This window comes from Rana temporaria, chromosome 7, assembly GCF_905171775.1.
Source record: "Rana temporaria chromosome 7, aRanTem1.1, whole genome shotgun sequence".
Lineage (NCBI taxonomy): Eukaryota > Metazoa > Chordata > Amphibia > Anura > Ranidae > Rana > Rana temporaria.
In genome coordinates, this window is record NC_053495.1 from 118,287,495 (window position 1) to 118,300,706 (window position 13,212).

General features: G+C 46.1%; 1 protein-coding gene across 1 annotated transcript in view; it reads left to right on the top strand.

The window, feature by feature from the left end:
• The window catches only part of SLC25A24 (solute carrier family 25 member 24), a 72,109-nt gene that overhangs the window by 37,752 nt on the left and 21,145 nt on the right, over nt 1-13,212 (top strand). The window contains exons 5-7 of the mRNA XM_040359895.1: nt 1,028-1,186; nt 8,107-8,256; nt 11,592-11,699. Coding sequence (XP_040215829.1) covers nt 1,028-1,186; nt 8,107-8,256; nt 11,592-11,699 — 417 coding nt within the window. The remainder of the gene's footprint in view (nt 1-1,027; nt 1,187-8,106; nt 8,257-11,591; nt 11,700-13,212) is intronic.

Genomic DNA, 13,212 nt, shown 5'->3' on the forward strand with positions numbered 1-13,212 from the left:
CTTTTTGAAATTAAGATTTTTTCATATATACAATGGGATCATTGTAAACGCCCCTGTCATTGTTAAATGGTTTGTCTCCTCAGTGTATCTGCTACATCTGCAGGAGAGATTCTTTTGAAAAACAGACTTGCTGGCCAGATCATGAGTTTCAAAATAAAAGAGAACCTAAAAAACAAAACCAATGCAGCCTTCACATAAAAGAATGGTTAAGCTGCAATATAATACATGTTTGTTTTTGGGGGTTTAATACTGTTAAAGTGATTATAAAGGTTGTGTGTGTGTGTGTGTGTGTGTGTGTGTGTGTGTGTGTGTGTGTGTGTGTGTTTTTAAAATAACAAACATGTTATACTTGCCTCCTCTGTGCAAGGGTTTTGTACAGAGTGGCCCCGATCCTCATTTTCTGGTGTCCCCCCGGCGGTGCTCCTGGCTCCTCCGCATCAAATGTCCCCACAGAGAGTCGCATTCCATGAGGGCACTCGTGCGGGCGTGCTCCCGTGTCCTGCTGCTGCATCCATTGGCACAGACAGCAGGACTCGGCCCCGCCTCCAGCTCCTGTGTCACTATATTTGATTGACAGCAGCGGGATCCAATGGCTCTTGCTGCTATCAATCTATCCAATGAAGACCCGGGACAGCAGCTGGAGCTGCTGGGTTTGTGCTTGGCGCTGGAACAATAAGGTAAGAAAAAGGGGGGACCATGGAAGGTTTTTCACCTTAATGCATAGAATGCATTCAATTGAAAAAACACAAAACTCCTTTTTAATCCTGTAATTTCTAGCTTACTGTCTTGGAACATATATACAGAGTTCCCTTCTTTTTTTTCCTGATCTGCATATATTTTCTGGGCCAGTGAAAAAGTAATGAAGCCTGAGGTTCAGCAGAAGAGCCAGGCAGGTAGTATTTTCAGGCCCACGGCAATGGGAGCATTCATACTTTCTCAAATTTAAATGTAATATCTCAATGTCTGTATAATAAACCAAATAAAATATTGTGAAGATCCGATTTCATTCTTTGTTAATGTTTTTCAGGTCCTGGATATTGGTGACAGTCTCACTATTCCTGATGAGTTTACAGAAGAGGAGAAGAAGACTGGTCAGTGGTGGAAACAGCTTTTGTCCGGAGCAATGGCTGGAGCCGTGTCCCGTACAGGAACTGCCCCGCTTGACCGTTTAAAAGTCATGATGCAGGTATTTCAGCCTGTTCTTGTATTTTAAAGCTTTTTGTGATTTTATGATTTTTTTTTTTTAGATAAATGACAAAAAAATTACAATTTTTATCTGTTTTTTGGATATGCTGTACACAACAAGCCAGCTATGCTCTGGTGTGTATCAAGTCTTGTAGATCCCCTTGCATTCTTTTGTATCAAACTGTTATTCTAGATAGCCGGCTGCCTAAATTCACAGGAATAAAATGACCTCTAACTCGATCACCTATAAAATGGTTATCAGATCCCCTATCTGAGTGTGGGGCAGAAAAATATGGTCTTTAGAAGGTTTAAGTGATATTTTGGGAAAAATGTAATAACTGCTTCTTTCTAGTATTTAGGATGTACAGTATAGATGAAGATATAATATTCATGGGTAAAGTTGATCCAGAGAAAACCCGATTGCCTCTTTTGGGATCAGGAAGGATTTTTTTCCCTTGCTGGAGCCCATTGGATCGTTCTTTCTTCTTTCTTTTTTTTTCTTTCTTCTTTCTTTTTTTTTCTTTCTTCTTTCTTTTTTCTTCTTTCTTCTTTCTTCCTTCTTCCTTCTTCCTTCTTTCTTTTTTCTTTTTTCTTCTTTCTTCTTTCTTCTTTCTTCCTTCTTCCTTCTTTCTTCTTTCTTCTTTCTTTATCGTACATCACGGGACACAGAGCGGCATATTCATTACTAGTGGGTTATATGGAGTACCTTCAGGTGATGGACACTGGCAATCTCAAACAGGAAGTGCCCCTCCCTATATAACCCCCTCCCATAGGAGGAGTACCTCAGTTTTTTTCGTCAGTGTCTTAGGTGTTGGTGCACGTTGAGGCTGTGCCTGTAGTAGTCCTTGGGACCAGGGCCAGCTGACCGGATCCGTCCAAGGTGCTTCATAGCCAAAGTGGACGGTACCCGGGCCCCAATTCGTGGATGGGGTTTTGCCTATAATGCCTCTCCTTGGAGGGCTGGACCCTGGGTTCCAGGTCTGGTTTCTAACCTAGAGAATACCTGTTGCCAGTGGTGCTGTATAGGTCCAGGTTGTGGTGTTCTTTTAAGACCCCAGTCCCTGAAGGTCTATGACCATACCCACGGTGAAGGGTGAAGATTGGGCCTCTTGCAGAGCAATACCCTGCGGCGTGGAAAGGTAAGCAGGGGGCCTACGGAACTTGGTTTGTCAGTAGGCTTCCTACAGGGGATTCTTGGGCAGCCTATTTATGCCTCTGTGCATGGGCAAAGGAGAACCACAAAGTTTTCAAACGGGATGGCTCAAAACACCCAGGTATAGTTCCCCTGGCTGGGCTAGTAGGCTGCTGCTGCTTCTGTCACAAGGAGGGCCTTTTTTGGGCAGGGTGTTCCACAGAGAAGGAACCATACCATTAGGGAGACAGTTTAAAGCTTCCCTTTTACCTGTGTCTGCTGCTCCAGCGTCTAAGGTCCTGGTGTCTCCTCTCCACATGGCTTCCTGCTTCCCCTAGCGGCGTTTGACGCGCGCGCGCGTGCGCGCGCTTTTACTTATCTGTGCGCGCGCATACGCGGCGGTGCTGCGGGGAGGGGGCGGTTGACGCCGGACGGCTCCTCCCCCCTGCACACAGGGAGGATAAATCCTGGAGGGCTGTTCAGTCTGTAAAGGCTGTGAGGGGACACGGAGCAGCGATGCTGGCTACAGCATAGGAAGGTTTGACAGAGCTTTCTGGCACAGTGACACCCGGTGGCAGTTGTGGGAAGTACACCTTACTAAGGAGCCTCTGGCTTAAAAGTTTGCATTCAAGCCTGTGTACTAAGCAGCGCCTTTGAACACTTAGGGTGCTCACCTAGCCCAGCATTAGGGGGTCAATACCAGACAAAAAAAAAAAAAAAGATTTTTTCTGGTTGAAGCCCTTGGGGCTCAGTATTGATTTTCCCTTTTTATAGGTTATGGGAGGTTTGGAGTCCCTCTAACATTACCCTATCCTATTGTTTCACATTTATTTGATTATATGTGTATTTTCTCCAGCTATTACAGTCAGTTGTATACTAGCGGAGTGCCTCAGAATTTGTATATTATGGCTCCTAAGGGTGCAGGTAGCGCTAAGAACGCTAAAACGGTTAAAAAACCAAAAGGTTCTCCATCGGGCTCTGAGGATATCCAAAATCTAGTGGCCCCTACTACTCCGGAATGCCCGGAAGTTGTTGTCCTAGGTGAGCCATCAGGGTTGCTAGGTGCTATGGCTGGCCCTACTCAACCAGCTCCTTCCTATGTAACGGAAGAGATGTTAGCCTCCACCTTGGGTGGATTGGAAAGGAGGATGGCCGCTCTAATTACGGCATCTTTGGCAGGGAAGAAGCGGGTTAGATCCCCGTCTCCCAGGTCTGAGTCTCTGGAGGAGGATATCCTCTCCGACTGACGAGGGAGGTCAGGATCACCTTGACCATTTAGGTTCTGAGGATTCTACAATAGAGGAACCTTTTTCAGCTTCTCACGCAGAAAGACTGTGGGTTCAGTCCCTAACGGATATGGTGCGGTTGGCTTTTAAGATACCTGGGCCTCAGCCTCTGGCCTCCGCGGTATCCTCATTGGGCTCCCTGAAAGCGCCCCAAGCCAATTTGGTATTCCCGGTACATCCTTTGTTAAAGGACCTGATTTTTCAGGACTGGGCTAAGCCAGACAGGTAACCCTTAGAGGAAGAGTTTTCAAAGAGATGGGCTGTCCCTACTGTGGACGCAGCCATCTCATGTGTGAACAGATCTTTAACTTGCAGGTGTTTAAGGATCCGGTTGATAAACGCTTGGTAACATTACTTAAGGCCTCCTTTACTTCAGCAGGGGCGATAGTTCAGCCTGCTGTGGCTGCTATTGGAGTGGCCCAAGCATTATCAGATAAGACTAAGCAAATGCTTAAACTTATCCCTGCCCAGCAGGCAGAGGAATTTTGGATATACCCAAGGCTATACGCTTTACGGTGGATGCTATCAAGGACTCCATCCAGCAGGCGTCACGTTTATTCTTATTTCTAATCCATATGAGAAGGCTCTTATGGTTGAAGAATTGGGAGGCTGAGCCCCCGTGCAAAAAAACTCCTGGTAGGGTTCCCTTCCATGGAGGACGTCTCTTCGGAGAAGACTTGGATAGATATATTCAGACTATATCAAGCGGCAAAAGCACTCTCTTGCCAGTCAAGAAGAAGGCACGAGGGCCCGCATTTAAGCGCCAGCCCTCCCCGGGGCAGGGGCTCTCTAATACCAAACAGTATCGACGGCCTCCTGCAAGATCAGGCATTAACAATAAGCCGCAGGGCCAAGCCACTGGGGGCAAGAAGCAGTGGTACCGCAAGCCTGCGAAGCCAGCCCCCAAGTCGGCCCTATGAAGGGGCGCCCCCACCCACGATGGTGGGGGGAAGGCTGCGTCTCTCTGCAGAGGCACCATTCCCGACTGCTGGGTACGGTCTTCCGTGACCACGGGCTACAAGCTAGAATTTCTAAAATTCCCTCCTCCTCATTACCAGGAGTCAAGAGTACCAGGCGACCCTGTGAAAGGAGCCGCATTGATGGCGGCATTGAATCATCTGCTATGCCAATTTTGGACTTAAAGGGAGTAAATGCGTATCTAAAGGTCCGCTCATTCCGGATGGAAACTATTCGGTCAGCTGTCGCCGTGCTCCAGAAGGACGACTTCATGGCGTCCATAGACATAAAGGATGCTTACCTTCATGTGCCAATTTTTCAGCCACATCAAGTATTTCTATGCTTCTCGGTGGCTCAGCGTCATTTCCAATTTGTGGCGCTCCCCTTCGGGTTGGCTACGGCCCCCCGGGTATTCACGAAGGTCCTAGCCCCAATCCTAGCCAATCTAAGGATCCAGGGGGTCACGGTCCTGGCTTACCTGGACGACCTCTTGGTCGTAGACCATTCGTCTCCTGGCCTGGAAAGAGCAGTGGCCCTCATGGTTCAGTACCTCGAGAGGTTCGGCTGGGTCCTAAATCGAGACAAGTCAGCATTCCTGCCCACAAGGCAGCTGGATTATCTCGGCATGAGATTGGATACAGAAGAACAGAGGGTGTTTCTACCCCTATTAAAGGCCATCAAAGAGCTAATACAAATGGTTCTAAGCAAGAGAAGGCCAACCGTTCGCCTATGTATGCGGCTACTAGGCAAGATGGTGGCCACATTCGAGGCGGTTCCGTACGCTCAGAGCCACACTCGCATCCTGCAGGCAGCCATCCTGTCAGCCTGGAGCAAGAGGCATCAGGCCTTAGAAATTCCTTGGCCACTCTCACCAAGAGTGCGGCAAAGTCTAAAGCGGTGGTTAAACCCTCAGAATCTCCTGAAGGGAAAGACTTTCAGTCCTGTGACCTGGAAGATAGTAACCACAGACGCCAGCCTGATGGGCTGGGGAGCAATTTTGGATGGTTGCACTCGCCAGGGCTCTTGGGCAGCGGCAGAGAAGCAGTTGCCCATCAATATCTTGGAGCTCAGAGCTGCTCGACTAGCCCTCAGGGCTTGGACGTCCAAACTACAAGGGTTCCCGGTGAAAATACAATCGGACAATGCCACGGCGGTGGCATATATATATAAATCACCAAGGGGGAACCAAGAGTCAAGCCGCTCAGAAAGAAGTGAGCTTGATTTTCTTGTGGGCAGAAGCCCATGTGCCCTGCATATCGGCTATATTCATTCCTGGAGTCGACAACCTACAGGCGGACTTCTTAAGTCGCCAGACTCTGTTGCCGGGGGAGTGGTCTCTGCATCCACAGGTCTTTCAGACACTCTGCCAGAAATGGGGAGTGCCGGACGTGGATATCATGGCATCAAGACTGAACAAGAAGCTAGACAGGTTCATGTCCCGCACAAGGGATCCCAGGGCCTGCGGAACCGATGCGTTAGTTTGCCCTTGGCATCAGTTCAAACTTCTTTATGCATTTTCCCCGCTCCAGTTACTACCCCGCCTGCTGCGCAGGATCAGGGTGGAGCACATACCAGTCTTCCTGGTAGCTCCAGCATGGCCCAGAAGGGCATGGTATTCACTAATCCTAAGGATGGTAGTGGGAGACCCTTGGACTCTTCCTCTACGGCCAGTACTGCTATCGCAAGGTCCGATCCTCCACCCTGCCTTACGGCATCTAAATTTGACGGCCTGGAAGCTGAATCCCTGATTCTCAGGGGTAGAGGTCTGTCTCAGAAAGTAATCTCTACCCTAATCAGAGCCAGGAAACCGGTCTCTAGGGTGATTTATTACAGGGTCTGGAAGGCCTATGTAGGCTGGTGTGAGTCCAAGTTATGGTTTTCTCGTAAGTTTACCATCGATAGAGTATTACGTTTTCTCCAGCTAGGAGTGGGTAGAGGACTGGCATTAAGCACAATCAAAGGACAGATTTCAGCTTTGTCAGTATGGTTTCAGCGGCCGCTGGCCACCCTCTCGCTGGTTAAGACCTTCATTCAAGGGGTCTTAGGTATTAATCCTCCAGTTAAATCCCCGCTTTGTCCGTGGGATTTAAATCTTGTTCTGTCAAGTTTACAGAAACAACCTTTTGAGCCGTTGGCTGAAATTCCTTTGGTTTTACTGACAAGGAAGTTAGTATTTTTGGTCGCCATAGTTTCCGCCAGAAGAGTATCGGAACTGGCAGCCTTATCCTGTAAGGAACCATATCTTATTTTACATAAGGACAAGGTCGTTCTCCGCCCTCATCCTTCCTTCCTACCAAAGGTCATATCCAGTTTTCATCTAAACCAGGATTTGGTATTACCATCCTTCTTTCCTAAACCTACTTCCAGAAAGGAAGGGTTGCTGCATACCTTGGATATTGTCAGGGCCATGAAGGCCTATCTTAAAGCTACAGAGAAGATCCGGAAAACAGATGTGTTGTTCATTTTACCGGATGGGCCCAAGAAGGGGCAGGCAACTGCAAAATCCACCATCTCGAGGTGGATTAAACAGTTATTCACTCAGGCCTACGGCTTGAAGGGGTTGCCTCCTCCGTTATCATTAAAGGCTCATTCTACTAAGGCCATGGGCGCCTCCTGGGCAGCACACCACCAGATCTCTATGGCTCAAGTTTGCAAGGCGGCAACCTGGTCTTCTGTCCACACGTTTACAAGGTTCTACCAGTTGGACGTAAGAAGGAATACTGATGCAGCCTTTGGGCAGGCAGTGCTGCGGGCTGCAGTTTGAGACCCTCGGACTCCGGGGGCTCCCTTTTGAGTAAAATTTAAAATTTAAATTTATTTTTCTCAACTAAGTTGGATTTATTATGATTTGAGTATATCTCTAAATTAAATCCTTTTGTCTTGGGAAGATGTCTCCCTCCCCTCATTGTAAGCATTGCTTTGGGACATCCCACTAGTAATGAATATGCCGCTCTGTGTCCCGTGATGTACGATAAAGAAAAAGGGATTTTTAATACAGCTTACCTGTAAAATCCTTTTCTTGGAGTACATCACGGGACACAGAGCTCCCACCCCTCTTATGGGGACCATTTTGGGAGGCATACTGCTTGCTACAAAACTGAGGTACTCCTCCTATGGGAGGGGGTTATATAGGGAGGGGCACTTCCTGTTTGAGATTGCCAGTGTCCATCACCTGAAGGTACTCCATATAACCCACTAGTAATGAATATGCCGCTCTGTGTCCCGTGATGTACTCCAAGAAAAGGATTTTACAGGTAAGCTGTATTAAAAATCCCTTTTTCTTCCTTCTTCCTTCTTTCTTTTTTCTTTTTTCTTCTTTTTTTCTTTTTTCTTTTTTTCTTTTTTCTTTTTTTCTTTTTTTCTTTTTCATTCCAACTGTGGATATAGGATTGTATAATAGATAGATATATATATTTTTTTTTTTCTTTATCGGTTTAACTAGATGTCTTTTTTCAACCAGACTAACTATGTAACTACTGTATGCAGAAATGTTTTGAAGTAAATTGTAATGACGTGTCATTTTGAAGGACTCTATCATTTTGCCAGGTACATGGGACCAAAGGAAACTCAAACATGTTGGCTGGCCTGAAGCAGATGGTGAAGGAAGGAGGTGTGCGATCCCTCTGGCGGGGGAATGGCGTTAATGTCATCAAAATTGCCCCAGAGACAGCCATGAAATTCTATGCATATGAACAGGTAAGGCTAAATGTATATACACACACAAGTATAGAGAAGAACTCTTTGTAGCACTCCTCCAACCTGGGCAGTGTACAATGACAACAAAAGTAGTATGGCAGGATAGTATTTAAAGGGCTCAGTTAGACTAATTAGGTTAGGGGCCAAAGTATATTTAAAAAAAAAAAAAAACGCTGTGCAGCTTGGAAACATTTTGCTTAGTTTAAATGCCATACTGATAAGCAACTCCCATTGGCATCACAGGAGAAAGCATGCTCTTGTTCAAAACCCAAGCATGCGCAGTGAGTTCCCCCCTTTCCCTATAGCTGCAGCATCCTAAGTGCAGTGGCTGTATGCACCTTTTTTAAGGTGTTTTGTTTTTTCCTTTTCTTTGTTATTTATTAATTTTGGTTTTGCTCCTCCTTTTTTTATTTTATTTTATTTTTTATTTATTTATTTATTTTTTCACCTAGTAATCCTGCGAATAACACATTTCCGGTCCTAAGGTGGCTACGCTTACTGCTCCTCCAGTGTATCATAACCGTGGGTGCCACTTAGGCTGGACTACAAACATGTCTTCCTCTCCATTTACATGGGGGAATTTGTAGTGTACGGAAGGTAGAATATATTGTTTTGTGTTTCTAGTTCAGGTCACAGGAAGTGACAAGAATTTAGCATTTCGGGTAATGTGTGCTGTAGACCTGGACACAACCAGTCCCAAAAGCTTGCATGTTTAACAGCTTAAACCAGAACTAAAGTTCTGCTGTAACAAACAGCGAGCAGGCAGGCGCGTTTTTAATGAAAACGCACCTACCTGCCAGCTTGCTGTCTTTTCCGACTATGTAAACCGAGCAGCGTATGCACAGATGGGCTTACAGCGTTGGCACAGTTCCTGTGTGCTGGAATGATGACCTCCTTTGCATGTGCAGGAGTAACTTCCTCCTGCATCATCCGCAGAAGATGGCTGAAGACCGGCACACAGAGGGAGAGAAACGGTGAGACTACACCATAGATGGTCTGAGGGCTATCGCCTGAAATCCAATCGCATGGTAATGCCATGCCTCCTTGAATGTTCAATACAGTTTTCCTCCTGTAGGTGTCAGTGTTGCTTTTGTTACTTTGTAACTAGTTCAGAATAATGGAATACCATCCTTTTTATAGCAACTCTCACCAAAAGCTAACTGAATTTGTATTCAATAAAATACTGCTTACCATAGATTAACATCTTCATGACCAAGTTCAAAAGAAACATTTACGACCCAAACCCAATTTTACAACTTTGGCATGCCGCATGTGTTGGTACAGCTGTACATATCCTCGCAACTACCTTTTTTGTATCCAGGTGGATTACAGTGCCTTGAAAAAGTATTCGTACCCCTTGACATTTTCCACATTTTGTCATGTTGCAACCAAAAACGTTAATATATTTTATTGTGGTTTTCTGTGCTAGACCAACACAAAGTGCCACATAATCGTGAAGTGGAAGGAAAATAATAAATGGTTTTCAAAATGTTTTACAAATATCTGAAAAGTGTGGCGTAGATTTGTATTGAGCAGGGCTGAGTCTGTGTCAATAGACTTGGCAGCGGGGCTTGGGTGCGACGCTCGAGTGCCCCCATGGGAAACTGCTTCCCATGGGGGCACTGGACAGAGAAGAGGAGCCAGGTGCTCCAGCAGGAGACTAAAGAAAAGGAGGTTTAGGCTGGGTTCACACTACTACACTACTTTCATCCTACTTTGCTCTGTGTTCAATGTTTCCCTATGAGAGCGTCTTGTAGCGTCCTACACAAGTCGGTCCGACTTTGAAAATGCTCCCTGTACTACTTTTGGTCCTACATTGATCCCACTTCAGGCCCATTGAATATCATTGAAGTCGGACCAAAGTAGTATCCTGTTCATGAAAGTAGGATGGATGTAGGACCAATGTAGCAGAGCAAAGTAGGATGAAAGTTGTGTAGTAGTGTGAACCCAGCCTTCAGCCGCATTGTGCAATTCCTTTTTTTTTTTTTTTTTTTTTTTTTACAGACGCTTTTATCTTCTTGTTCCTTTCTTCTTCTCTTTTTTTTTTTTTTGTTTTTGTTTTTTTTTTTCAGACATTTTATTCTTGTTCTTTACCGGCTTCTCTAATGAAGAGGAAAAGATGCAATTTTTTTTTCTTTTATAGAGGAGAATCAACCCTTTACAGTAGTGATCCGGGTCTTTACAGTAGCGATCACTGTTTTTGGCTAATCACAGTGATCACATGATCAGGAGCCAGCTCCGAACTATAGAATGAGACCGGGTGTTTTCGGTAACCTCTCAGTACTGCAAGCATGCAAACCAGTGGCGGCTGGTGCTCAATTTTTTTTGGGGGGGCACAAACAAGCGAAAAACAAACTATCAATTGCCGCCAGTTTGTCCCCCCAAATTGCCGCCAGTTTGTCCCCCCAAATTGCCGCCAGTTTGTCCCCCCAAATTGCCGCCAGTTTGTCCCCCCAAATTGCCGCCAGTTTGTCCCCCCAAATTGCCGCCAGTTTGTCCCCCCAAATTGCCGCCAGTTTGGCCCCCCCCCCCATTGCCGCCAGTTTGTCCCCCCCCCCATTGCCGCCAGTTTGTCCCCCCCAATTGCCGCCAGTTTGTCGTCGTCCCCCCCCCCCCAATCGCCGCTAGTTTGTCCCCTCAATCGCCGCCAGTTTCCCCCAGCCCAGCACTTACCTTCCTCAGGTCAGCGCCGTCCTCTCCACACTCCTTGATGTCTTCTCCGCCCTCAATGTCGCTTCAGATCGGGTGACCGGTAACCAGACCCGGTGCACCTGATTGGCTGAGGGGCGGGGCAGTGTTAGGGAAGCTATTCCCTAACACAGAACTATTTAACCAGGGAACGCACAGCCTGTGCGGCCCCTGGTTAACCATTTGGAAGCCGTTTGTAGCCCGCAGGTTCCAATCAGGAAGCCTATTAGAGCATCTCGCTCTAATCAGGCACTTCCAAAACACGCCCATCGCTGTTATTCAGAAGACCAGCGCTCAACAGGGGGCCAGACATCTGAATAGTGGGTGGCAGTGGCAACAATACATAGCTTCATACAATGCATGAAGCTATGTATCGTTGATTGATGGGTGCAGAGGAGAGAGGGGGGCGGCGCTTCTGTGCCCACTATGGACGCACCGCCACTGATGCAAACCAAACATGCTTCAAGCACAAATACAGGAGCAAATATATGCAGCTCCCAGGAATAAAGCCATCTTCCTGGACGCGGCATATATGTGTTACATGGTCATAAAGCGGGTAAAACAAATCATTTTGTAAGGTTATAATTGTTTGTTTGGTGTATGTAAAATGTACATAAAATATGCTTTTTGTTTTTTTTCCTTTTTAGTACAAAAAGCTATTTACCTCTGAAAGTGGGAAGTTGGGTACGGCAGAGAGATTTATAGCTGGGTCTTTGGCTGGAGCAACAGCACAGACTTCGATATATCCTATGGAGGTACTGGAATCTATCTTTATCTAATGAATTTAAATTGTTATTTCTATTATTATACAGGATTTATATAGAGCCAACAGTTTGTGCAGTGCTTTACAACATGAGGGCAGACAGTACAGTTACAATACAATACAATTAAATACAGGAGGAATCAGAGGGCCCTGCTCGTTAGAGCTTACAATCTAAAAGTCATGAAATGGTCAACCTGCCCAACACTGGTGGTTGTTTTAGGCCTCGTACACACCACCGGATCTATCCGCTGGAATTGATCCGCGGATCAGTTCCAGCGGATAGATCCGGTGGTGTGTACGTCCGAGCGGACATTTATCGGCGGAAAAAATTCCAGCCGAAGGATTTCCAGCGGTTAAAAATTTCTTAGCATGCTAAGAAATCTATCCGCTGGAATCCTGTCCAGCGGATTGATCCGGTGGTCTGTACAGACTCACCGGATCAATCCGTCCGCTCCTCTCCCTCGCATGCGTCGTAATGATTCGACGCATGCGTGGAAGTCTTTATCTTCCAGCGTCGCGCACGTTGCCGCGTCATCATCGCGGCGACGGCGCGACACGTCACCGCGGATGAATTCCGCACGGATTTCGATCTGATGGTTAGTACAACCATCAGATCAAAATCCGCCAGAGGATTTATCCGCTGGAACGGTCCGGAGGACCGTTTCCAGCAGATAATCCTCTCGTGTTTACGGGGCCTAAGTGGGATACTGGTCAGTTAACTTGCCTATTTTTCTATGGCTAATAAGAACTTATGCAGTGAGATCTGTGTTTGGGTTACTGCGTTAAAATACCAGTTGGTATTGCACTCTGTTTAGGGGGCAGGAGGAGCATATGGATTCTTCTTCACTGTACAAAACAAGATTGCCAGCGCTTTAGGGTGTTTTAAAAAAGCAAATGCACTTTATTAAGTGCAGCACTATGTTTTTAGCTCCTTGCACTATATGGTACAACAAAACAAAGTTACATAGTAGATTAGGTTGGGAAAAAAAAAAAGTCTATCAAGTCTAACCTATGTGTGATTATATATCGGTATCACATTGTATATCCCTGTATGTTGTGATGGTTCAGGTGCTTATCTAATAGTTTTTGTAAACTATTGATGCTCCCTGCTGAGACCTCCGCCTGTGGAAGGGAATTCCACATTCTTACTGCTCTCACAGTAAAGAACCCTCTACGTAGTTTAAGGTTACACCTCCTTTCTTCTAAATTTAATGAGTGGCCACGTGTCTTTTTTTTAAACTCCCTTCTGCGAAAAAGTTTTATCCCTATTGTGGAGTCACCAGTCCGGTATTTGTAAATTTAAATCATATCCCCTCTCAAGCGTGTCTTCTCCAGAGAGAATAAGTTCAGTGCTTGCAACCTTTCCTGATAACGAATATCCTACAGTCCCTTTTATTAGCTTTGTTGCCCTTCTTTGTACTCTCTCCATTTCCAATACACCCTTCCTGAGGACTGGTGCCCAAACCTGGACAGCATACTCCAGGTACACCAGAGTTTTGCAAAGT